The following is a 26,193-nucleotide window of genomic DNA, read 5'->3' as shown; positions in this document are numbered from 1 at the left end:
AGCCCCCAGGCCTTGTTGAGGGCCTGGCCCTGCCTGTGACTGACAGCGGTCTCCCGCCAGCCAGGCCTCGCCGGGTCTCCCTTTCCCTGTCTGGTGAACCGGCGCAGAGCGCCCCGGGCGGCCTAGTGTCGGCGCCCTGAGAGCGGGAGGCCCGGGAGCTGACCCGCCTCCTCGGCTCCTGTGCGGTGCGGCCGCGGCGCCCCCGTCAGGCCCTCTCTGCCCTGGTCCCGAAAAGACTCCTCAGGGGGCCCCAGCCTCTGGAACAGGGGCCAGGAACGTGCAGAGACGCCCACCGCCGTAGCCATGACTAGTTTGTGGCAGATTGGCCGCACGCGGGCATCCCACGCGCCTCGCCTTGGGTGTTATCCCACCGGGTGCAGAGGAGTCCGGCCCAGTTAACACCCAAGAACCCTGAAGGAAGAGAGGGGTCAAGTGACTTGCCCAGGGCCCCCCCGCCCCCCACTTGGGACATGGCGGAGGTGGTGGTCAGACTGAGCTGTATCTCAGAAGTCCACTCAACAGACGTAACTGATGATGGTCACGAGAGGTGGTGGTGATCGATCCGGTGCTCGCTGGGCAGGGCACTGTTCTAGTTTCTTTGCGTGCTTCATCTCATTGAATCCTTGCCACAGTCCTGTCAGGTGGATGTTATGATTCCCCTCGGGACACTCTCAGTCGTTCAGTACGCTTTTATTTTTGAGCACCTATCATGCGGTAGGCAGGATACTCTGGGGATATGGCTGAGCATAAAAGGGACAAAATCCCTGCGCACTCAGGGAGCTGACGTCTTCGTGGGGAAGCCAGACAGTAAAGTAAGTATATCCTATGATGTCAGCGAGTGATAAAGACGTAGAGGAACAATCAGGGCCAAGGGCCTACAAAGGGAGGGGTGGGGGTTGCTCTTTGACCTGAGGAAGGATCTCTTGGGCTCCATGCGGGAAGGTCTAGGGGAAAAGCATTCCAGAAAAGGGAACAGCCCGTGCAAAGGCGAGGCGAGGGGATCGCGCTTGGTGTGTTTGGGGCGCCACCAGGAAGCCAGTGAGGGTAGGTCGGAGGGAGGTGCTTAAGTCCGAGAGGTAAGGGGGGGCAGCGGTTACGTCTCTCGCCTCTGCCGGGTGGGTGGTGTGTTGTCTTCAAGCCCTAGGGAGCCATTGGAGGCTTTGACAGGGCCATGGGCGCTAATAGGGAGGAGAGCAGGATGGTGGCAGTGGGGATGGGAGACGTGATGGGGATCGGTGACGTCGACAGGACCTGAGGGAGAAGGAAGGAATCGCCTGCATCTTAAAATTGGGGTCAGCAAACCTCAGTAAAGGTTTTTGATTTTGCGGGCCATCAGTCTCTGTCCCAGCGTACCCAGTTCTGCTGCTATAGCCCCAGAGTAGCCAAGCCCATGTGCAGATGTAGGGGCTGGCTGTGTTCCCATCAGCCTTTGTTTACAGAAACAGGCAGTGGCAGGGGTTGGACCTCAGGGAGGCTGCTCTTTACTGACCCCTGAAATCCCAACAGGCCCCACCCCTGCTAAGAACTTTTCAAGAGCCCTCAACACACTGCGTTTCAAGTAAATCCCAAACTCCCATGAGATCTGTAAGTACACTCTCCCTGAGGCCCCCTTGGCCTCTTTCTGTCTGTCTCCCTGCTATAAGCCAATCTCTGCCTGACCTGAAGAAGTTTACACGGGAGTCCCCTGTGCCAGGAGGGCTTTCCTCCTCCTCTGTCCTCCTCATGGCCTAGGCTCACCTTAAAATGTCACCTCTCATGGGACTTCCCTGGCAGTCCAGTGGTTAGGACTCCTCGCTCTCACTGCCAAGGAACTGAGGTCAGTCCCTGGTCGGGGAGCTAAGATCCCACAACCTGTGCAGCACGGCTGGAAAAAAAAAAAGTCACCTCTCAGAGCAGCTTCCTCACCTCCACTCCCATGCTCTGTTTACTTCACCCTCTTTGATCTTCCTGGTCCATAAGAATTTATTATTTGTTTGCTTACATGTTTGTCTCTGTCCCCCGATGAGTACAGCCCCAGGAGCACAGGGACCCTGTTCTTAGACTCTAGCAGAGTGCCTGACAGATCAAGGTGTTTGTTCAGCAAGTATTTATTGAGCACCTACTGTGTGCCAGGCACTGTTCTGGGTGATTGGGATACGTAGGCAAACAAAGATCTTTGCCCTTGTGGGGCTTACTGTGGTGAGAGAAGACAGACACAGAAGTGAAATGTAATAAATAAATAAAATACATGGTATGTTAGAAGGGAGCAAGTGCTGTGGAAAAAGAGAGAAGTAGAGCAAGGGAGGGGCTCAGGGTGTGCCAGGTTGTGAATTTTAAGCCAGGTGGCCAGGGAGGCCTTACCAAGCAGGTATCATGTGAACACAAGTTTGAAGGAAGGGAGGAAGTGAGCTATGTGCTTATCAGGGAAGAGCATTCCAGCCAGTGGGAACAGCTGGAACAAAGGCCTAGCACGTGCAAGGAACTGCAAGGAGGCTGGTTTGGTTGGAACAGAGTGGGCAAGGGGGAGGGTGTGGGGAGCTGAGGTTAGAGAGATGTATGTGTGGATGGAGTTGGGGAGCCGGTATCATTCAGGGCCTTGAAGGCCGTGGCTAGGACTCTGGTCTTGTCTCCGGGGGAACAGGGAGCAATGGCAGGGTTTTGAGCAGCGGAATGCTGGGGTCTCACTCTGACTGCTGGATGGAGAAGAGAATGAAGGGGGATGAGGGCGGAAGCAGGGAGGCCGGGGAGGAGGCTGTTGCAATAACCCTGAGAAGAGATGGTGCTGGTCATCAAAGAAGATATATAAATGGCCAATAAGCACATGACAAGATGCTCAGCATCATCAGCCATCAGGGAAATGCACATCAAAACCACAGTGAGCTACCGCATTACACCACCAGGGTGGCTATAATCAAAAAGTGAGATAATAAGTGTCAGGGAGGATGTGGAAGATAGGAACCCTCACACAGCTGGTGGGAATGAAAAATGGTGCAGCTGATTTGGAAAACAGTCAGGCAGTTCCTCAGATGATTAAATCTAGAGTTACCATATGACCCAGCAATTCCACTGCTAGGTATATACCAGAGAAATGGAAACATGTCCACGTGAAAAGGCATACACAGATATTCATAGCAGCGTTATTTCTAATAGCCAAAAGTGGGAACAACCCACATGTTCAGCAACTGGTGAATGGATAAACTAACTGGTATTTACTTACAATGAAATATTATACAACCATAGAAAGGAGTGAAGTACTGTTATCTGCTACAAAATGGATGAACCTCCAAAGCGCTACGCTAAGGGAAAGAAGCCAGTCACAAAGGACTGCATGTTGTATGATTCCATTTATATGAAATGTCAAGAACAGTCAAATGCATGCAGACAGAAAGTGGATTAGTGATTGCCTAGGACTGGGGGATGGAGAGTTGATAGCTAATGGGTAGATTTTCTTCTTGGGGCAATGAAAATATTCTAAAATTGTGATGGTATAGATGCACAGCTCTATGAATATACCAGAACACTTTAAATTGGTGGGGTTTATGTATGGCATGTGAGTTATATGTCAGAATAAAGATGTTATTTTTCTAAAAAGAATTTTTAAAAAATACTGAGATGGGAGGAACTGAAAGAAGGCCAGAGGGGTGGAGAAAGAGGGAGAGAGAGGTCTGAAGGAAGAATGTTCTGAGCCAGTAGAGGTAGGTATGGAGGGGCTAGGCTTGGTAGAGCCCTAGGGAGCCAATGAGGAATTCTCACCGGGACGTGTGAGTGGATTTGGTACTGATGTTGAGATTCTGGCTCAGGGCTGCTGGGTAGAGACTAGATTGGAGGACCCAGAGTGGAAGCAGGAACTCCAGCAGGGAGCTGGTCATGGGTTGGGCTAGTGTGGTGGCTATGGCCGAGAAGTGGGCGGATCTGAGAATGACTCAGGAGATGGCCTAGTGATGGGCCTTTTGTGTTAGTTTGGGAGACTGGAATCTGCAGGGGATGGGCTAGGGGAGGGCTGTCCTTACTTTCCTAAATATTGGAGACCTGGAAACTTACTTTTGCTCAGTGAAACCCAAATTGTCCCTTCGGCTTGAATTCTAGCTTCAGAAATTAATCTTCATTTCTTCTGTTCATCTGTATTAAATCACTAAAGAAATACATGCTTGGAGGGAAATTCACACAGTTACTGCAGTGCAAGAGGTAAAAGTAGGAGGTGCAGCTCTCCAGCTCTCCTTCCACTCCCACATTCGCAATCCCACCCCCTCAGGTACCCGCTGTTAATATCTGGGTGTCTTCTTCCCAACACTACTTGGACGTTTACATTCCCACACATCCTCCCTCGGCAGCATGCACAGCGGTCCTTGATAAGAACACGGGAGTTTCTAGCATTCTCCAGGGTGTTTATGCCGGTCCAGTCTGTGGCTAGAAGCTGCAGTGAGCATCCTCAAACGTTTATCTTTGGGCAAAGGTGTGAGCTTTCGGGCTTCCCTGGTAGTGCAGTGGTTGAGAGTCCGCCTGCCAATGCAGGGGACACGGGTTCGTGCCCCGGTCTGGGAAGATCCCACATGGCGCGGAGCAGCTGGGCCCGTGAGCCACGGCACGTCCGGAGCCTGTGCTCCGCAACGGGAGAGGCCACAACAGTGAGAGGCCCGCGTACCACCAAAAAAAAAAAAAAAAAAAAAAAAAGGTGTGAGCTTTCCTGAAGGAGAAATTCCTAGAAGTGGAATCTCAGGATCAAAAGAGCATGTGTTTGCAATTCTGCCAAGTAGCCCTTGGCAGGGTTCTACTTATTTAGATCCTCACCATTAGGCTCTGATCCATTCATTCAGTAATTCATTTAGAACCAACTATTTGCCAGGCTGTGTTTCTGTGTGCTTGGGATACATCAGTGACCAAGACAGGAAGCAAGACACCACCTTCCTGGGGCTTCCATTCTGGTGGGGAGACAGATAAACAGTAAGCACTAAACCCAGGGTGGCCAACTGTACGGGGTTGCCCAAGATGCTGGACTTTCATTGAGTGCCAGCACTGGGAAAGTCCTGGGCTAGTGGGTAAGAAAAGCTGGTAGTATAAAAAAATATTACTATAAAAATTAGAGCAGTTAAGGTAAGGAGGTTTGGGAACACTGGGGGGAGGGGGGAGAATTTTAGATGCGGGGAGTCAGGGTAGATCTTCATCGAGAAGGAAACAAATATTTAAAGGAAGCGAGGGAGCAAGGTTTGTGCTTATCCAGAGGAGAAAGACTGTTCCAGGCAGAGGAAGCAGCCGATGTCAATGTTTTGATGCAGAAATGAGCCCGAGTATTAGCAGGCTTCAAAATATGTGCCAGTCATGGTCAAATGTGCCTCATCTTTCATCGGCATTTCCTTTCTTCCCAGTGAGGCTGAGCATCTTTTCATGAGTAAATGCCTCCATCTTTATTTCTGAGTTCACAGTCTGTGGTTGCTGATGTGTTCTCTGCCCCTTAGTGGCCTTAATATTTTTAAGCAAGTTGACTGTAAGGCTGTGGTAGGTAATTAGCAAGAACCACTTTCCTTTGTGCCCCTGAACAGAGGTTAGACCTCTACGCCAGTGGGAGGGGCCCGCATTAATTGCTAAATATGCCTGCAGTGGATCAGGTGCTCCCTCTAGTGACAGACAGCAGCAATGAAACGCGTTGCTCTTATCCCGCTCCAAAAACTCTAGACGGCAGAGCACAGACTTTCATGTTGGACAAAAACAAACTTTAGGGGTTTCCCTGGTGGCGCAGTGGTTGGGAGTCCGCCTGCCGATGCAGGGGACACGGGTACGTGCCCCGGTCCGGAAGGGTCCCACATGCCGCGGAGTGGCTGGGCCCGTGAGCCATGGCCGCTGAGCCTGCGCGTCCGGAGCGTGTGCTCCGCAACGGGAGAGGCCACGACAGTGAGAGGCCCGTGTACCGCAAAAAAAAAACACAAAACAAAACAAAAAAAGCACAATAGTAACTAGGGGCTTCCTATAACGGCCGTAAAACAGACACCTCTGATGCACATCAAGATTAAACAGAATAATGCCTGATGCCGGCAAGGGTGGGAGCAAATGGACGTTCTCACATATGTGGACTTGGCAAGGCTCTCGGAACTGCATCTTGGCGTTGTGCAGCAAAAGTCTTAAAAACGCACCTCCCTCCGACCCAGAAGTTCACCCTCCTGGGAGGTCTTCCCAGGGAAAAGCAAGTGAATGCTCCCCATGGTGTGCAAAAAGATATTCCTCAAAGTATTGTTCATAGTATTGAGAAATGGGAAAACCCTAAATGTCTGGTGGTAGGGACTGGAATAAAAATTATGCTGCTGCCTGGACTCCAGAAACGTGTGTCATGAAAGAGACTGAAGAACTGTTCAAGTCCAAGGAGCCTCGAGAGACACAATAACCAGATTCGACACCTAATCCCGGGGTACCAGGGACTGAAAAGAGAACTGCTCCAAAGGACAATACTGGGACAGTTGGTGAAACTGGAACATGGACTTCATCAGTGTTAAGTCCTTGCTTTTGATAACTATACTGTGGCTGTGTAAGAGAATGTCCTTGTCCTTCAGAAATGTCCCTTAGGGGGCAACTTACTCTCAAGTGTCTCTGAAAAAAAATATTTATATGGGAGGAAAACCATAAAGCAGTGTGATGAAATGTTAACAATTAGTGAATTGACAAAAGCTGTACATGAGTTCTTGGACTTGTTCTTGTAACTTCTGCACGTTTGAAACTGTTTCAAAATATAAAGTTGAAAAGAAATGAAAAGAAAAAAGAAAGGCACATGCACACAACATCTGGTATAGATTTCAGAAGTTTGCAAGCCCGCCCCCTCAAATGCCGGTTAAGAATAGCTGCTCAGAGGCTGTATTTATCAACACAGTGGAGTTGCAAATTGAGCAAATGTTAGGTTACAAAGGCGAAAATGCTTATGCCAGATCTTATCGTTGACTTGCTCAACTAAAGCACGGTACATGTGGATCAGATTGCTTTCTTCTTGGCTGAACAGAAATGAAGTAGTTGACAGGCACATAGAGGCCATGTTGAATGAAAAATACATACATTTAAGCCTTGGCGTTACAACTCAGAGTGGAAGCTAATCACTTGCATGGGAGGGGAATGAGACTCTAGTCTCCTGTGTTAAGCTCGCCCTGGGCATCTGCTCAGTTAGGGGAATGGCAGTCAAAGCCGGCACCATTGACGTTTACATTTAGACTTTATTTTTTTAAAAGTAGGTAACGCACCTACAAAAAATTCAGAAGTGCAAGAGTGTACAGCAAAAAAGCCACCCAGTTCCCCTCTCCACAGGCAAGGCACATTGGCTGGAGTAGGCTGCACTGTCCTGCAGTAACAAGCAGCCCCAAAGCCCCAGTTGTTAAAGCAACAAGGGTTTGTATCTGGCACATCTAACATCTGGGAGGCAGGGAAGTACGGCCCTAGTCTGTGCCCAGGAGGAGACTCTCTGAGTGCTCAATGATCCCATACTTCGACACACTACATCACCACCCTCCCTCCCCACCCCCACCCCCAATTTTCTATAGACAAATCGCCAGCACAAAGAGGCGATTTCTAAGAACGGTCGAACAACCCTTACACACACCACGTGGGGCATTTCACCAGGGATCCAATACCAGTACTTGAAGGTATCACCCCCTCCCACCCCACTAACCTACGGTCAAACAGATGGACCTCAGCAGGTGAAATCTAGCCGGTGGTGAACACTTAACTGCACCGAAGGGGGGCAGGCTTTCTCAACCACAGATCACACTCCTTCCAGCAAGCACTATCCTGTGAGGATGGTTAGGTTTCATGTGTCCACTTGGTCGGCTACAGTGCCCAGCTGTTGGTTCAAACACAGCCCAGGTGTTGCTGTGATGGTATTTTGTAGACAAGATGAACACCTACAGTCAGTTGACTTTGAGTAAAGGAGATTATCCTAGATCCTATGGTGGGCCACGTTCAATCATTCGAAGGCCTTAGAGCGGAAACTGAGGTTTCCTGGAAAAGAACGAATCCTGCCTCAAGACTGCAGCCTCGAAAGCCTGCCCGAGTTTCCAGCTGCCTTACAGACTTTGGATTTGCCAACCCCCACGGTCACATGAGCCAGTTCCTTAACAGGAATACACACACACACACACACACACACACATTGGTTCTGTTTCTCTGGAGAACCCTGACTGATATGGAATAAAGTCTAATATCTGAGAAGCAAACACTTAAATACACTAGAGAGGAAGGGGTTTTCTTAATGATAAAATCAATGCTGAAATGCCCTGCACACACAACCCAGAGGTACGAGCAAACTAATGCTTTGATGTAATATGAGTCTGATATTAGTAAACAAACACTTAGATGCTCCTAGAGGTGAGCTGTCCTAAAGTTCATAAAACCAAGCCTTAGAGGCACTTCTTGAGACAGAAGGAGGGGGCAATTCTAGTCATCACTATGGAAATATTTTAGTGCACTGGGTGGGAGGAGAGAGGTGTGGAAAATGATTTTCAGTTATCATAAAAACTGACATTTAGACTATTCTGTCACACCCCGTTATGGATTGAATTTTGCTCCCTGCCCACAAAGATGTTGAAGTCCTAAACTCCAGGACTTGTGAATGTGACCTTGTTTGGAAACAGGGTCTTTGCAGATGAAATCATTGGGGTGGGCCCTAATCCATGATGACTGGTGTTCTTATAAAATGAGACATTTTGCCAAGGAGACACGCATACAGAGGGAAGATGATGTGTCGAGGAATGCCAGCATTGCCAGCAAGCCACCAGAAGCTAGGAGGGAGGCACAGACAGATTCTCCCACACAGCCTCAGAAGGACTCAGCCCTGCCGACACCTCCGTCTCAGACTCTCAGCCTCCAGCACTGAGAGAGAATACATTTCTGTTTAAGCTGCCAGTTGTATGGTACTTTGTTACTGCAGCCCCAGGAAACTAATGCAGATGCACACCCCCCACACACACACACTTCAGTGATGTTCAGGCAAAGAATTCAAATATAAGGAGGTGCAAACAAATAGAATCTGCAAACAAATGCTTACCTGCTTAGAGGGAAGAAGCTTTCTTAGGAAGAAACTAAGGATTTGAAGGCATCTTACAGTGCATCTCCCCATGCCTGACTCCTCTCTTGGTGACAGCTGGAGCAGCCCTGACCACCTACCTGTAAAGACACTTAGATGCCCGCCTTCCTTGGCCGCAAAGGGGACTCCCCAGTGACCTGCAAATGCGGAGATGGAAACCCATCCTTTCCCGACAGTATACTTGAGACCAGGGATCAGGAAAACATCTGTTTATTCAAAAAAATACCAAGTTGCAGCTCGGCTGGCTGTCCTCACCAGGGAACTGGGGCAAGAGTCAGGTGTTGGGGGGAGGAATAGGGTGGGTAGGGATAAGGAAGCAGGCAGAGCTTTGGAAGTTCTTTTGGTCCAGAATTGATCTTCTTTCTGTACCGCCCTCCACTGCCCCCTCACTGGAATGGGAGTGTGTGTGTGTGTGTGTGTGTGTGTGTGTGTGTGTGTGTACGCACAAGCCTGTGTATGCATTTATGAGGTGGTGGGGGCTGGTGAGGGAAGACTCAGATGGCGAGGTCCCATCTCTGGAAGCATCAAGGGGATCTGGCAGGACATGCCCACTTCCTCACCCACCTCGAGACCTCTCCCTACTATGGCTTATTTGAGATAAGAGGTCAAGGCCCCAGGGTCAGGCAGCCTGTGTCAAGTGAGTGTGGGGAGGGGGCAAGATACCTGGAATCCAGGCTGGGAAAGAGCAAGTTGAGGGGGGCATACAAAAGCTGAAAGGCCCCGAATCCCCCAATTCTGGGGGCTGGAGAAAGCTGAGGGCTCCTTGAGGGTGGTGAGCAGAGGGGAGGGGTCTGGGAGGGGCAGGCGCCCAAGCTGGCTCCTTTTGGGGGAAGTCACAGTCTGCCATAGGGATACTGGGTGTGGTGAGGCCCTCAAGGGGATTGGAGGAACCCAAAGGAGCAGCTGTAAGCGTGGAGTTGAAAAACTGGCAAACTGGCACTGGGGCCCTGGTAGATTGGGGGTAACCCCTCAGTTTCCTCAGTGTGGTGGGAGCTGAGGGTCAGTTATCTGCCCCAGGCTCCTGATGAAAAGGGATGAGCTGAGGTGCCAGGATTTGTGGGGAGAGAGGAAAGGGAGGGGGACGGCCCAGGGGAGGGAGAAGAGGCCCCCTCACCTCGCCCTGGGGGCTGGGAGAGGGGGCATGTAGCCCTTTAAGAGTGGGGGAATGGCCGCCCCAGAACATGGCTATATACAGAGAGAATTGGGGGCAAATTGTGCGTAGGGTGTTGGGGAATCCCCGAAACCCCAGAGGCTCCCCAGTGTGTGAGGGGGAGATGAAGGAGAGAATGCTGCTTCTCTGCCATCTTGGGATGATGCAGAGCACCACCTCCCACCCCTACAGGTGGCACTGGCAGTGGCCGTGGCTCTCCAGATGTGCCTGCCCCACGACCAGGGCAGCAGAGAAAACCATTGAAGGCCTCAGGGAGGTCGGCAGGTGTTGGCCCAGCCCAGGGGGGTCTCTAAGGAGAGTTTGGCCCAAGCCAATGGAGTGCAGCTCTGGGTGGGGATCCAGGTAACAGGGATTGGGCAAGGGACAGTGATATCACCTGAGGACTGTAAAGCCCCTCCTCTGGTGATGATAAGAGGTCTCTTTGTTGACCCTGTCACCGATCAGATGGCTGGGTGAAGGGCAGTTATCAGGAGGGACCTGGATACCCTCATCAGGGGGAGATGGAGGACTGACCAAGGCCAAGTCTGTGGTGTTGTTGATGCAGGCAGGCATCAGCCTAAGTCAGGAGCATGGCAGTGACATCATCAGGATGGACCAGAGTATGATGATGTCATCAGAGGGGACCCCATCCCACTCCATTTTTGAGGGAATGGGAAAATGATGTGTATTGTGCTGGTTCCTCTTAAGGGAACAACTGTAGGTGACCCCAGAAGACAATTGAAATACAGCTGTCGTAATACTTGGCTCCCAAGATGATGGATCCTGGAAGGTGATGATACATGGTTGAAGTGGATCCTGCTAAATGACATCATTGGGTGTCCTGGATCCTGGGAGATGATGATGCCATGGTTATGGTGGATTCCAGTAGATGGTGATACCATGGTTGAAATGGATCCTGGGAGATGATGACACTAATTGGGTGTCATGTGTTCTGGGACACCATTGACTCATGGATGCTGGGAGGTGGTGACATCACTGCTGAGTTGAATCCTGGGAGGTGATGACACCAAGTCTGTGGTGGATCCTGGGGCATGCAGACATCATGGTTGAAGTGGATCCTGGGAGATGATGACACCACAATTATGGGGGACTATGGGAGATTGTGGCATCATCAGTTTTAGTGGATCCTGGTAGAAGATGTTACCATCAGCTCTAGTGGATTCTGGAAGGTAATGACACCGTTGGTCATGGCGGGTTCTGGGAGATGATGACGTCATCAGCTGTGGTGAATCTTGGGAGATGATGACACCGTGGTTGTGGAGAATCATGGGAGATGATGACATCATGGTTGTGCAGAATCATGGGAGATGATGACACCATTGGCTATAGGGAACCTTGGGAGAAGGTGACACTATAGTTATGGTAAATCCTGGAAGAGAATGATATCCTAGTTATGGTGGATCCTGGGAGATGAATACACCATAGGTCAAAGGGAATCCTGGGAAATGATGTCATCATCAGGCATGGTTAACACTGGACCCCAGGTGCAACTTACCACCAGGAGTGGTGGAAGTCTTGTGGTGCTGATGATGTCATCAGCTAGATAAATAGCAGGCATACTCCCACCTCTCCCCACCCCCCAACAGGAGGCCAGGACTTTGTTTACAGAGGTGGTGATGTCTGTAGTTACGGCAGAGAGAAGTAGCGCCACCTGTGAGTCCCAGGACTCCAGGAGCCTGGTGGGCCAGAGTGGCCTCCGTGGGAGCAGAAGCCAGTCTGGGAGTGCTATCCTCCAGGAGTCACACAGGACCCGTGGCCCAACCACCCTTTAGGTGAGGTTCTGGTGGAAATCCCGCAGGGCATGTCTCTAGGGTCAGGGGAAGGAGTGACCAAGCCAAGTCATGGTGGGACAAGGCAGAAACTCTGGTGATACCATTACAAGTAATGGCCTTCCAGAGCAGGCAGTGTCTCTGGTGATGACATCACAGCAGTGGGGCAGAGCCTCAGCTGGGGCAGGGCCACTGCCAACAATCCACAGATGGACTGTCATCTGTGGCAGAGACCTCTCCGCCGGGGCAGCCTCCCCAGTGAGGACACCCCTAGATGACACCTCAGGACAGGGCACTTTGTCTGGTGACCCCCCCCAGGATAGTCATGGACTCTGGGTGTGCCCTGCCGTTCCGGGACTTGGCAGCAGCAGTGGAGGTGTCTCATGGCGTATGTAATCTCGGAGCAGGCAGAGTCTGGTTGTGACATTGCAGAAGGGGCCTCGTCTTGGAGATGTCCCCAGAGTGGGCTGCCATCTCTGCTGATGACATCACGGAAAAGGCACAGTCCCTCTGATGACATCATAGGGCAAGGCACCTTCTCTGGCGATGGCATCACAGGAAGGAAGCAGAGTCCCTGTGATGATGTCGTAGAAAGGAGATCTTATGTCTAGTGAGGACACAGCTGGTGAGGCTCTTTCCCCTGTGATGTGTCCCAGGAAGATGGCTTTGTCTGTAGTGGTGACAAAGGCATCTTCTTTGGAAGAAAATATTTTCCTGGTGATGATGATGTCAAAAGAGGCCTTTTGGTGCCAGAGATGACATCATAAGGATGAGATTTATCTATGCAGTGACATCATAGGAAGGACTCTATCTCTAGGGATGATGTCATAGGACAAGGCATTGTTCCTCTTATGACATCACAGGAGGGAAGTCTTTGTGATGACACCATGGAGCATAGATGCCTCTAGTGATGACCTTAAGGGTGGGCCTTTTCCTCTGTGATGACCTCATGGGAAGGAGGTTTTGTCCCTGTGGTGAACAAAGACATTTTTGCTAGTGATGACCTCACATACAGGCCTCTTCCTCTGTGATGACGTCATGGGAAGGAGGTCCTGCCTCAAACTGTGACATAGGAGGAGGGGTCTCATCTGCCGTGACATCGCAGAAGGAAGCTTTGTGTCAGGTGATGATTTCATCCAAAACAGTGTCCTTGGAGGCAGCCCTCCCGGCCACCGCAGATCTGGTCCCAGGCCCCTGGCGTGTGTTGGGGGATGCAGGCCGGGATGGGGGCCCCAGGCTGCAGCCCCCAAGCCCCTGGCCCGACCTCAGACAGTCAGACAGTCACCTCATTCTTGCTGGCAGTGCGGAGGTGTTGGGGCAGGTGATGGCCGGGGATGAACTGCAGCTGCTCCAGCGTGCCCTGGCGCTGGAAGGGCGGCCTGCGAGACAGCGTGCCCCCACCTCCGCCGGTGTCTGACATCCAGGCGGGCTGCGGTGAGCCGTGCAGGCCGTGGTGGTGGTGGTGCGCATGCAGGCCGGGCGGCGGGGGCAGCCCGTGCAGCGGTGTAGGGGGCCCCCCGGGCCCCAGCAGCAGGTTGGAGTGGGAGGCGGCCAGGCTGGCGCGGGCGGCGGGCTCGGGGGGCAGCACGGGGCTGCGGGGGGGTGACAGCAAGTGCTCGCGGCTCTGGCGCAGGGCCTCGGGGGACGACAGGAGCAGGTGCTCCTGTGACACGAGGCGCGCGCGTGGCAGTGTGAACTCATAGCGTGCCCGGCCCCCGTCGCCCAGCAGGTGCTCCTGGGACATGACGCGCCGTGGGTTGGGCGCGGGCGCCAGGCCCAGCTCCTCGGGGCCACCCCAGCCTTCCATGCGATAGCCGCCCCCTGTGCCAGGTCGCCGCAGCGCATGCAGGGGCAGCGTCCCGCGGGGCATCTCTGCCAGGTGCCGGCGCTTCAGATAGGCCTCGTCCAGATCCTTCTCGGCTGGGGGAGAAGGGAAGAAACCACAGAGGTGGGTCCTCAGCCAGCCCAGAACGTGCTCCCTTCCCTAGGGCACCCCCCACCCCAGGAAGACCCCAGACATTACCTGGAACTTCCTGGTCATTAGCCTGGGCAGGGGCACAATTTTAACCAGTCAGAACAGTCAAGCTAGCAGAATGCAGATTCCCAGGCCCAGCTTGCAATGCTGCGATCATAGATGAGGGGGGACCTTTTTTTTTTTTTAATTGCCTGGGAACATCCCTTCTTTTGGGAGTAGAACCCAACTCTTGCTTTTGAGGAACCACTTTCCCTTCCCTTTCATCCTGTAGCACGTATTTTTCAAACTTGGAGATTCGACCCATTCATGGGTTGAAAAGTCAATTTTGTGGGTAGGGACCAGCATTTGGCAAAATGAAATAGAATAGAAAATTATCAGAAAGTGTCCCATAATAAGAGAATAAGGGTGAATACCATTCACAAAATTTTTATTTCAGTTGTGTGTGTTATTGATATATTAACGGATAAAGTGACATGATATCTGGGATTTGTTTTGAAATAATCCACCAAAAGATGGGGTGGAGGGAGGAGAGATTAACAAAATGTTGCCCATTGTTAAAGCTGGGTGAAAGGAACATGGGGCTCATTTTACAATTCCTCTACTCTCGAGTGTGTTTGAAAATGTCCATAATAACAAGTTTCAAAACTTTACTGTAATTTAGAAATGTGCCAGTGTATGTGGGTCTCATGGGACACAATATAAAAATCCTTTCTTACTGTGGATCTCCGTTTAAAATGTTTGAAGGCTACTCCACTACCAGGGATCGGCCACTGACCCAGAAATGTCCAATCAGAGTCACAGTGATTGGTTTTGGGACAAGCATGTGACCCTTTTTGGCCAGTGGGATCCAGGCTTGGGAATTTTGCTGGAATCATTGGGAGAGACTCTTCTGGTAGAAGTGCCCTGAAAATTCTCAGGACAGTCTTTGCCATCACAAGGGGAGATTCTATCTGAAAATGAAGCCAGCCCACTGTTCAGCAGAGCTGAGAGATGTAGAATCCTGGAGACAGCTTTTGAGCACCTGGGTTCAGCCACACCTGAAGCTTGTGGCACATAGACTTTCTGTTATCAAGCCAGCATAGTCACTTTTTTTTTTTTTAAGTTGTATTTCTGTTCATTGCAAATACAAGTCCTGATGAATGCAACAGATCTTGGGGAGAGGACCATGGGTTTGCATTTTCAAAAAGCACCCCAAGTAATTGTGATACAAAATTACCTCAGGTAATTCTGGAACAAACTTGGAGAAAAATCTAAGGCGGGGGCGGGATATCTAAAGCTTTAGAAGGCTATCGGGTCACTGTCCATTGTCCTGAACCCAGGCCCTGACCCCGCCCCATCGCCCAGGTAGCTCCCCTTCCCGGGACTCACCCAGCCTCTTGAGGGAGGAGTAGCGGTTGAGTTCAGATTTCACAGCGGCCTCGTAGGACGGGGGCAGATGCGAGAGGTTGTGGAAGGACCGAGAGCAGGACAGCGTGGAGTAGTGCAAGGAGGGGCTGGGCGGCGGAATGGCCCGCCAGTCTGGGGCAGAGGGGCATGGCTGGGGTCAGTCCAGGCCCTCCTCCCTCAGACCCAGCAGTTCTGGCCCCCAGCCCCCTTAGAGCATTAGAAATCTGGAATCCCAGCCCCTCAGAGCTGCAGCAGTCCACAGGGAGCACACTCCCTGTGCTCACTCCCCCCAACCCTCGGGTGCTCTTTGCTGGGGAAGGAGGAGGAGGAGGGGCAACTGGCGTTTGCTCAGCACTCGTTGTGTGCCCTGCCCCAGGCTAGAAGGGACGCACTCCATGCAGCTTCCCACAGACCACTTCTGGCATAGAAATGAGGAAACTGAGCCTCACTGGGTTACCTGGCTGGACTGTGCGGACAGGCTCCCAGGGTCTCACACCTGCCCTATGCTGGGCACCTGGCTCCGGCTCAATACAAGGATGGGAAGGGAAGGAGCCCTGCCCTCCCCGCAGCCCCGCCCTGGTCCATACCCAGAGTGGCAGCGTGGTGTTTGGGGCTGTTGACGTTGAGGTGCAGGTAGTTGTGGTGCAGATTATCTGTGGGGACCAAGAGGGGAGGTGGCATCACTGCCATTGCCTGCTCCCAGCTGGCACCGCTGTCCTGGTCTTGTGGAAGGATCCCCACCCATGTCCACTTGGTCCCCAGCTCTGGTCCCTCCTGCTTACTGAATCTTTGCCCTGACTTGCTTCTCCCTCCTGGATCATCAAACCAGCCTTCTGGCGAAATGGCCAGCCCATCTCCAAGATCAGCCCCACTGCAGTACTTCTGACATGTACACCTGCCCCTGTCCCTCTGCTGCTCGAAACTCTTCCCATGTCTCACCATCACCCATGGGACACAGTCTAAGCTGGGGATGGCATTTGAGGCCTGTGTGACTTGTCCCCAACAGACATCTGCAGCCTCATCTCCCATCCCTCCCCTCAAGCCATACTTCTCTCTGATGCCCAAATGGTCCAGCTCAGTTCTGCCACAGGGCCTTTGCACATGCTGTCATGCTGTTCTCTCGGCCTTGAATCCCTTCCTCTCCTTCTTTGCCTGAAGACCTCCTACTCACCCCTCAAGATCCAGGTCAAATGTTTCTTCCTTATCACTACTATTCAAACCCATCTCCTCCCCTCCGTTCCTGATCCCAGATCAAGCCTTGTCCTTTACTGCCTGGATCATCATGCAAGCCTCCTCTGGAGCCTTCTTCCTCTCATCAATCTTCCTTCATATGGGTTCCAGAGACATAGTTCTTCCACCCACTTCTGACTTTGCTTCTCCCTTGCTCTAAACTCCTCCATGGCTCCCCATTGCCCTCAGGACAAAGGCAGAGCCACTCAGCTCAGCCTGGTACTCAAGGCCCTTCCTGAGGTATCTGCCCACCCTCTCCTCAGCCTCAGCTCTGGCCACCTCACAAGCTGTGCTCCAGCCACTCAGAGATCCCCCTGCCCAAGAAACTCCCCTCACCCTCCTGGCCACTGCTCAAACATCATGTTCTGAGGGAACTCATCCCCCTCACACCAAATGAGACCCTTTTCAAACCCTCTTCCAGCTACCTGGACTTCTCCACTGATGCACTCATCATAAACTATAAGAATAACAATAATATGAAGTGAGTACTGTTATGATTCTCATTTTATGGATGAGCAAACTGAGGCCCAGAGAAGCGAAGTCACTTGCCGTAGGTCACAGTGGTAGAGCCAGGATTTGAATCCAGGCGTCTGGCTCCCAACAAATTCTAATTCAGTTACCAAGTGAGTCCTTGTGTGTCACTGGCTGTTGGGTGGTCTGACATGAGTTTCTCAAGTGCAGGGGTTGAGAATGTCTAAATCTAAATCATCCATCGTAGCACCCAGGGTTCCCACCCAGGGTGCCCACAGGAGGTCAGGGAGGAGGTCTGGCTCACTGCAAAGTCCAGTGCATTGCCCAAAACAGGTGTCGGCCATAACGGTTCAGGGAAGGCAGAGACAGCAGGCTGTGGCTAGGGGCAGGGCCTGGGCAATGGGAGATGGAGCCATCCGTGGAGGGCGGAGCTACAGGGATGAGGGGTGGGGGCAGATGCAGAGGCAGCAGAGGCGGCAGCCGAAGCCCCACTTCTCACTCACCGAGATTGGTGGGCTTCACGGTGTTGTAGAGGTTCTTGGGCGTCCTCGGGGGCATGCTGTCGGGACCCCCGACCCCCGGGGTTAGGGAGCTGCTTCGTGCCCGGTCCGGGCGGGTCCCAGGCCCCGCCTGATGCCTCAGAATGTCCACCAGAGCCCTAGAAGTGGCAGAGGGATGGTCAGTGGCCTGGGGACTGGGGCTGGGGGTGGGGAGAGGGAGGGCGCAGGCCTCTTTCCCCTCTCCGTTCTCACCTTTGGGTGTATCCATTAGCTCAGCTCGGCTTCTAGCCTTTGGCCACGCCCCTTGCTAATATCAATCTGAGCACCGCCTGCCCCAAGGTCCCTCGGACCACACTTCCTGCTTGAAGCGCCCCTTCCCCTATGTATTTGGACCCTACCCCTTCTGCGGTCCCTCCCACATCGTCCTCTCTGTGGCCCTGCCCCACCCTGAACCTGGGACCTCACTCCTGTTCCTTTTGCTGCCTTCCCCATGGCAATAAAGGGTGCTATGTGGACCCCAAATCCTAGAATCACCCTTGACTCTTCTTTTTCTTTCCTGCACGGCCCTTAGCAATCCTGTGGATTCGCCCTCCAAAATGTATCCCAACTCGGAGCACTTGTCACCACCTCTGCTTCTACCAGCCCCATCTCTCACCATTATTGCCACAGTCTCCAATTGGTCTCCCCATTTCTGCCCTTATCCCTTGCAGTTTCACACGCACAGCCCAGGGATCAGATGGTGACACACGGAGCTCAGGGCTCCCCCATCACACTTAGGATAAACCTGGCCTCTGCCTACTTCTGTCCACCTCCTCCTCACCCACTGCACTCCAGCTGCATGGGCCGCTTCGCTGTCCTGCAAACACTCCACCTTAGGGCCATTGCACTTATGGCTTCCTCTCTGCCTGGAATGCCCTTCCCACAGATATCTGCTTGGTTCTCTCTTTTCCTTCAAGTCTCTGCTCAGAGAGGCCTTTCCTGACCACTTCGTGTAAAACAACACTGTCCCTCCCATTCACAACTCGTTATGCTACTTTATTTTCTTCACAGCAGTTATCAGGATCTAAAAGTATATTGCACATGTGTTTCCTTGCTTACTGTCTTAATGATAACGGTAGCCAGCATTTACTGAGGGCTTACCAGGTACCAGGACTCAACATGAATTAACCCAGGTAATCTTCATTACAGTCTGAATAGGTGGGGAACAATTATTAGGCCCATTGTACAGACGAGGAAACTGAGGCATAGAGAGGTTTAAGCAAATCCCCCAGGGTCACACAGCCTGCAGGCAGCTGACCTGGGATTGGAAACCAGGTTTACTCCTCAGTGCAGGGACTTTGTTTTGTTCACTGCTGTGTTCCCAGCTCCTGGCTCACAGAAAGTGCTCAAGAAATATTTGTTTGAATGAATGAAGGCCCGAGCCTACCCGGTCACTCCATAGACTGCCACTTAAGTCACATATATTCTCATGTCCCGCCCATCTCTCCAAGGCATTGGCTTCTGCGCTCCTGGTGGCTGCCTCAGTCTCTGGCCATACTCCCTGCACCCTGCCGGCCCCCCGCTCCACCGGCCCCACTCCCTGATGGCTCCGCCTCCCGTGGCCCCGCCCCCGCCCCCAGGTTTCCCACCCTCCGGCCCCAGAGCACACACACCTGGGTACATTGATCTCCCGGTGCGCCCTGGGCGCACGGGACGCCTTGCTGAAGGCCACTTTGGCGCCGACGCCCACGGCCAGGGCGAAGCTGATGACCCCGCACACCACGTAGGCCGTGCTGCCCCCTGGGCCCTCGCCCCCACGCCCCCCGGCGCCACCCGCCCGGCCCCCTTCCATCCATCCGGCCTGGCCGGGCCCGAGTCCCCCGCCCGCACCCCCGGCGCCCCCGGCGCCCCCGGCCAGTGGCGGCGGCGTGGTGGCCCAGCGCGGCGTGTCGTAGTTGGAGCAGGAGGCCTGCGCCAGGCGCATGTGGCGGTGCTCGCAGCAGAAGCGGTAGTGGCAGGTGCCGCAGCAGAAGCGGTAGGAGCCAGTGCTGCAGTTGAAGGTGGCGTCGTACTGGCCCATGACATCGTAGTAGCCGTGGCAGAGCTCGGCAGGAGGGGGCGCCCGTGCCGCCGCGCCGGCCGAACTCGGGGTGCTGGTCCTGGTTCCGTTGGCCCCTGGGCCCGCCGCGCCCCCGCCGCCGGTCAGCGCCCCGGTCAGGCGCCGCAGGTGCGCCAGCAGGGCGGGCAGCGGGCCCGGGGGTTCGGTGCTTGTGGCGTTGGACGGGCGCGCCCCAGCTTGGCCGGTAGTCGAGGCCAGGAGCAGGAGGGTCCCGAGGAGCAGGAGGGCCGGCATGGGGCAGCCAGGCTGGGGGGAGAACCGAGGCTGGAACGGCGGGCGGGAGAAAGGTGGCCAGAGGTGGAGAAATGTGGAGATGGGGGCCGGAGATGATGAGGAAGGCAGGGCCACGGGAAGGTAGAAGGACGGAGAGGCACAAACCAAGAAACAGAAAAGATGGAGGGGACATGTATGGACCCAAAGTTGGCAGTCCCACGGGACAGTGCACGGTGATGGGGGAGCAACAGGAGGATGTCCAGACACCGCGGAAGGAGAACGGAAATGATAATGGCAGAGAAAGATCAGAGTGAGTGATGAGTGGTGGAGGAAAGAATGGGAAAGTCGACAGTGGCATCGGGGGTGCGAAGAAATAAGAGAGGTGGACAGAAACCAGAGGAAAGATGTGATGGAGGGAGAAGAAACCATGGAGGCAGGTGAGGGAGAGAGGGCAGAGGGGAAAGCCAGAGGTGAGATGCAGGTGAGGGAGGGCAGAGGTGGGCAGAGTGAGAGGTGGGCAGAGTGGGGAGGAGGTTGGGATGGGTCAGTGGGGGACCAAGGGAGGCAATGAAGGGAGACACATGGTGGGGTGGGCGAGATGGGAGGAGTCGGGTAGATGGGGAAGGAGAGAGAAAGAAGAGCAGATGGGGAGGAGAGAAGGAGAGAGAGAGATTGGAGTTGAGAACCTGAGTTTATAGACCAGGAGGTGGAAAGAGGGAGTGCAGGGTTTCTCACCCTGGGCGCTACTGTCATCTGGGCACAGAATGTACTTGCTTGTGGGGGCCCATCCTGTGCATTGTAGGGTGTTCAGCAGTATCTGCTGGACGCCAGGAGCATTCACATTCCCCCACATCGTGTTAACATAAGATGCCTCCAGGCATTGCCAAATATCCCCCCGGGGGCACGTTTGCCCCCAGTTAGAACTGCTGCCTTAGACCCACGTGGCCCTCAGTTTCCCCAGTGCTTATTTCTCTCTTGTATTTACGTCCGATAATCAAGGGATCTTGAGCCTCAGTCTCTCTCTCTGTCTCTGTCTCTCTCTGTGGTCTGTCTCTCTTTCACGCACACACACACACCCATGCTCACAGTTTCAGGTCTGACGTGTCTCCTTGCACAGCTGGAGAGTCAGGGTAGTAGTGGTTCATCCCCCAACTCCACCATGTGCCAGGTGCCTGATACTGGATACACCTAAGTCCCCATGTGCCTCAGTTTCCCCATCTGTAAACCAGGGGTAAGGATGGCTATCACTGGGTGGTTGGAAAGACGAACTGATTTCATATGTGTAGAGAGTTTAGGGCAGTGCCTGGCCTAGCGCAGGTGCTATACTTATAGGAGGGTGAACAGGATGGGAGGGGCCAGATGGGACAGGTGCGCCCAGCTGTTTTGTATGGCAACAGGCTGGCAGGAGGGGTTCCTTCAGCAGTGTTTACTGAGGCTGGGGATGCAGCAGTAGATGAACCACAGGGTTCCTCCTCTGTCTTTATGGGGTTTGCCTTCTGGTGAGGGGAAAAAGCCAGTATGCAGACACAAATTAATGGGATGCACGTTGAAACTGTTATGAAGAAACACTAAGAAATTATGGAGGCCATGAAGAAATAAAAGCAGTACAAGGAAGTGGGAGAGAGGGTGGGTGGGTGGGACTAGTTTAATAAATGTCGTTTGGTATTATTTTTATCCTTTATTCCTTCCCATTGAGTGCACATGTATCTAGGGACCACACCATGAAAACTGCTGGGGCCTGGGATGGGGAGAGGGCTATGGGAGGCTGCACCTGGGGCCTCAACGTTCCCTTTTAGCTCTGCTCCGGCCCCTCCCCTGAGCTCGCCTCCAGACTGCCTGCTGGATGCCTCCACTTGGTGTTTAACGGGCATCTTAGAAGTGCCTTGGCCCACACTCTGGAAAGCAGATTGGCAGTTCCTTAAAAGTTAAACATAGGGTTACCACATGACCCAGCAGTTCCACTCCTAGGCATATGCCTCAAAGAATTGAAAAACATGTTAACACAAAAACACAAATGTCCTTAGCAGCATGATTTACAGCAGCTCCAGACTGGAGACCACCCAAATGCCCATCGGTTGATGAATGGGTAAACAAAATGTGGTCTGTCCATTCAATGGAATACTATTCAGCCATAAAAAGGGATGAAGCACCAATACATTCTACATCATGAAGAGCCTCAAAAACATTAAGAGAGAAAAGCCAGACACAAAAAGTCACATATTGTATGATTCCATTTATATGAAATGTCTGCAATAGTCAAATCCATGTAGACAAAAGCCGATAAGTGGTCACCTGGAGCTGGGGGCAGGAGGGAATGGGGAGTGACTGCTTAATGGGGGCAGGGCTTCCTTTCAGGGTGAAGAAAATATTCTGGAACTAAATAGTGGTGGTAGTCGCACAACACTGTGAATATATTAAATGCCATTGAACTGTACACTTAAAATGGTTAAAATGCTAAATTTTATGTTATGTGTATTTTACCACAGTTAAGAAACAAAAACCAACCAACAAAGGTCAGGTGATGTCGCAGTGCCCAAGCAATGGTGCTAGGCTTTGAACTCAGGGCACCACCACCCACAGAACATGGATGCATTATCCCACACAGAGAAACATAGGTTGTCATGCACACAGACACACCACTTCTGAGAGTGACACGTGTGTGGCGATGTGGATTCCTTCATTCATACGAGGGCTGCCACATATGGTTGGGCAGGTTGTGTACTGCACAAGAGGGTCTGGCTGAGAGGCTGGAATCCAGCCGCGCTCTCCTTCCTAAGAATGCAGCTGGTGGGGCTGCATCCATCTGTGGGAAGGGGTACCTTTTCAAACACATGCAAGGGTACCATCTGTCTGCTAAATCATAGATGCTAGGGAGCTGCATTGGGCTGGGGGAACCTTTGTCTCATCTGCCCCGCAGGGGTAGCAGTTTGCCCTCTTAGTCCCTGTGCTGTGCCAAGCCTCTGGCTGGGCTCCATGGACAGAATTTCTCCCTCTGCTAACAGAGTCCCATTGTCCCTTCCAACTTCGCACACATGCACAGAGCCAGGGAAACGAAACTCTTGGCCATTGACAACTCTGGGGAGTGAGGCAGGAGGAGCAGAAGCCTACATCCCCTCCAACCCAGCAACACACACACACACACACACACACGCACAGCCCCTCGACCAGTGGGCGTCCTGTAGCCTCCTGTCCCTGCCTCACACCTCCTGATGCAGGGCAGCACCTCCAGGTGGGGAGGAGACACACTGCAGACACAGCAGCTGGTCCACACACAAGGATACAGAGGACCAGTTCTTCCTCTACCTCACACAAAACTATACACAGACACACAACAGAGCTTATATACACACAGTGACACAGAGCACAGGACACCCACACAGTGTCCCAGACACAACACACAAGGACACCCAATGTCATCCTGGCGGCACACCTGAGCCTCTCTCCTCCCCAAACACACAATACAGCTCCATGTGGACACACAACCATGCATTTCGGGGCATTCCCACCCACAGCGCACAAGAGTCAGACACAATCTCAGACACCTTGACACACTGGGACCACACACAGCTCCAGAACATGGCCAGGGACCTGCCCCAGCCAGCTGCACGTGGGCACGCAGTGGCACACATCACAACCCACAGTCACGCAACCTCATAGGCACACACACCAGTGAGAACCCAGTGGTGGAGAGTCTGGAAGCAGGCATGTGGCCCTCCATCAGACACACCCAGACAGCCCCCCAGCACACACCGGAAGGCACACTCCTCCTTCACAGCTGGAGAGGAATGCCCCCCAAACCCCGATCTCCCTCCCCGCACCACACACACCTAGCAGCTCAGGGCCAGAACCCAGCACCCCAGCCCAGGACCTGAGAGACAGAGATGTGAGGACAGAGATCAGGGGAGCCAGTGTGAGGAGGGGTCCCAGAGCAGGCCCCACTCGGTCCTGGGCTCCCAGAGAAGCCCCTCCCCCACTCGCTCCCCTGCAAGCGCTGTGCCTCACAGCCCCCCCACCCCCCCCTCTCCTGACCCTGCCAGCTGGGCTCTGGGGGCAAGGACTGCCTTCTGAGGTGCCTGGCAGCAGAGAATGAGAGCTAGAATAGGGCGCGGGGGGCAGGGGGAGAGAGCCCTCGGGGTTGGGGGTAGAGGCCCAGAGAGAAGAACAGAGACCCAGGGAGAGGGGAACAGAGACTCAGGGAGAGGGAGACAGAGACCCAGAGAGAGAGGTACAGAGACCCGGCGAAAAAGGGGGACAGAGGCCCAGAGAGAGAGGAACAGAGATGACGAGAAGGGAGTACAGATAGCCAAAGAAAAGAGGACAGAGCCCTGGGAGGGCAGAGACCCATAGGGCGAGCAGTGACGGGGTGGGGTGGGGCAAAGACCCAGAGGACTGGGGATCAGAGATTGAAGGACAGAGAGAGAGAGAGAAAGAGCTCGAAAGAGAGAACCAGAGGAGGATAGAGACCCGCAGAGGGGAGGAGACCCAGAAAAAGCCAGAAGCCCTGACCTCAAGCAACTGGGTGCTGGAGAGGGGTCCGCAGGTGGCAGCGGGGTGGGGGCTGAGGGTGGGCGGTGTCCGAGTGCAAAGGGACGGCCTCCTAGGAATATCTGGGGTTGAGGGTGGGTTTGAGTTAGGCATGTGGAAGAAGGCGGCATCTGGGTTCCGGAGGAGGCGGACCCGGCTGGAGGGGAAAAGCGGAGGGAGAAGGGGAGGGGTCTGGATGCGGGGGCGGGGATCCCAGTTCCGGGCGGGGGAGGCAGGGTGGAGGGATCCAGCGCCGCCTCCGGCTCGCCACCTGGGAGGTGGGAGGTGGGATTGAGGGAGAGATGCGGACCCTCCCCACGCACTCCCAGCGGCCCGCCCAGGTCCCTAGGCCTTCCTGTCTCTTATGTCTCTGTCTCTGGGAGTCTCTGCGTCTCCGTGTCCTTACCTCCTCCCGGGACGTCGCCTCCCACCGCCTCTCCCTCAGCCTGCCGGCGGATCTCTCATCTCTATCGGGAGGTGCCCTGGGTCGCGCGGCCTCTCTGAGCCTGTCTCTCTCTACGTGTCTCATCGCATCTCTGCATCTTTCAGTCTCTGTCCCAAGTCTCCTCTGTGTGCCAACATTTTCTCCTTCCCTCTGCCCAGTCTCTGTCTCTATACATCCTGTGTTTTCCCCGTTTCCACATCCCCATCTCTCGCTACCTCTTTGACTCCGTGTCTCTGTCTCTTTCCTAGGTTTGCTGTCTACAAATCTCTGTCCCTCTGAGTGTCTCTGTGTCTCCCCCCGACCCCGGACCACCAGTCTCCCTCCCCGGGCCCCCCACTCTCGCTCAGGCTCAGGTTGGAGGGGCGGGGTGGGGGGGCGCTGCGGCGGGAGCTGTGTGTTCCCAGCGCAAAATAGACTCCTGTTGCCATGGCGACGCGAGCGCGGCCTCCGAGACGCGAAGCTTCAGGCTGGGGGGTGAGAAGGGGGGGACACCTGGATCCGAAAGGCGGGGGCCGGGGGCGCCGGCGCCCGGTCCCAGGGGCTCCTGGAGGAGGGGGGAGGCAAGGACTCCTAGATCCCTGCGGAGAGAGGGGGTGCTGGGCGCTCTGATCGCGGGGTCCGGTGACCGGGACTTCTGGGAGGGGTCTGGGATCCAGGGGCGGGGGGGGCTCTGTTTCCCCAATGGGGGGCGGTCTGGCTGAGAGCTCTGATGCCTGGGTCCCTGGGGGACTCAGATTGCCTTCTTGGGCACCCAAGGATGTGGTGGGGGCGGGGGGAGGACTAAGACTCTGAAGGGGCTGAGGGGCCCTGACTGGGGGGTCCGTAGAGTCCCAACTCCCAGATTTCCAAGGGGGCTGCAGAATTCTGGGAGCCCCTAGGTGGATCCCCGGGCTCCTGCGTCTTAGGGGAGCAGGGACCACTCAGCTGAAGCTGTCTGTCCTTCCCATCCATTCATCCATTCATCCGCATGCCTGTCTCTTCCTTCCTCCCCGTCCCCAAGTCCCTCGTGCCTCAGTTTCCCCCTCCGCACCGGGGTGCGGTCACGCTCACCTCACTTTCCGGATGCGGGACCCTGGGGGAGTCGGGGGTGGTGGCGACGTGGGGGGCCGGCCAGGGGAGGCAGAGCCAGCGCGTGTCTGCGAGCCAACCCGGCTGGGCGTGCGCGCGCTGATAGGGGGGGCGACCGGCAGCGAGTTGGGCGACCCCGGGCCGGCAGTTCTTTTCCGTGCAGATGCGCGCCGGCTCCGGTGCAGATGTGACAGTGGCCAGCCCTCGCCTTTGCCTCGCGCCGGCTTGGAGTTGAGAAGAGGCACCTCCCCCTCCCCACCTGCTGGGGACCCCTCTTCCGCCACCGCCCGCAGCCCCCAGTCGCCCCCGGGA

The 26,193-nt window shown here is 54.2% G+C and overlaps 2 protein-coding genes across 4 annotated transcripts in view; one reads left to right on the top strand and one right to left on the bottom strand.

Moving 5' to 3' along the window:
• The first annotated feature begins 1,560 nt into the window (after window positions 1-1,560).
• The window catches only part of ZNF628 (zinc finger protein 628), a 58,522-nt gene continuing 33,889 nt past the window's right edge, over window positions 1,561-26,193 (top strand). The window contains 1 exon segment of the mRNA XM_067718951.1: window positions 1,561-1,584. Coding sequence (XP_067575052.1) covers window positions 1,576-1,584 — 9 coding nt within the window. The 5' untranslated portion in view covers window positions 1,561-1,575.
• SHISA7 (shisa family member 7) lies at window positions 9,226-26,157 on the bottom strand. Of its 3 annotated transcripts, none has more exons than XM_067719063.1 (6): window positions 25,864-26,157; window positions 19,186-19,895; window positions 17,537-17,691; window positions 15,920-15,985; window positions 15,315-15,464; window positions 9,226-13,891 (listed from the first exon to the last, which is right to left on the bottom strand). In XM_067719063.1, exons 2-6 carry the CDS (start codon window positions 19,863-19,865, stop codon window positions 13,245-13,247), a joined length of 1,698 nt encoding a protein of 565 aa, XP_067575164.1. In that variant the 5' UTR covers window positions 19,866-19,895; window positions 25,864-26,157; the 3' UTR covers window positions 9,226-13,244. The 3 variants fall into 3 exon arrangements, with proteins under 3 accessions (XP_067575164.1, XP_067575162.1, XP_067575163.1); XM_067719061.1 differs by lacking the exon at window positions 25,864-26,157 and adding an exon at window positions 24,775-25,122; XM_067719062.1 differs by lacking the exons at window positions 15,920-15,985; window positions 25,864-26,157 and adding an exon at window positions 24,775-25,127.

Source organism: Pseudorca crassidens, chromosome 20, assembly GCF_039906515.1.
Source record: "Pseudorca crassidens isolate mPseCra1 chromosome 20, mPseCra1.hap1, whole genome shotgun sequence".
In the NCBI taxonomy this organism is placed as follows: domain Eukaryota; kingdom Metazoa; phylum Chordata; class Mammalia; order Artiodactyla; family Delphinidae; genus Pseudorca; species Pseudorca crassidens.
This window is presented reverse-complemented; position numbering and strand designations above follow the sequence as displayed.

Bases quoted from the DNA above. Each gene is read 5' to 3' on its own strand.
- SHISA7 (XM_067719061.1), bottom strand. From the start codon at position 24,897: ATGAGACACGTAGAGAGAGACAGGCTCAGAGAGGCCGCGCGACCCAGG. The intron at 19,896-24,774 runs GTAAGGACACGG...CCGCCGTTCCAG, and splicing joins AGGCGACGTCCCGGGAGGAG to CCTCGGTTCTCCCCCCAGCC. The intron at 17,692-19,185 runs GTGTGTGTGCTC...TGCCACTTCTAG, and splicing joins CGGGAGATCAATGTACCCAG to GGCTCTGGTGGACATTCTGA.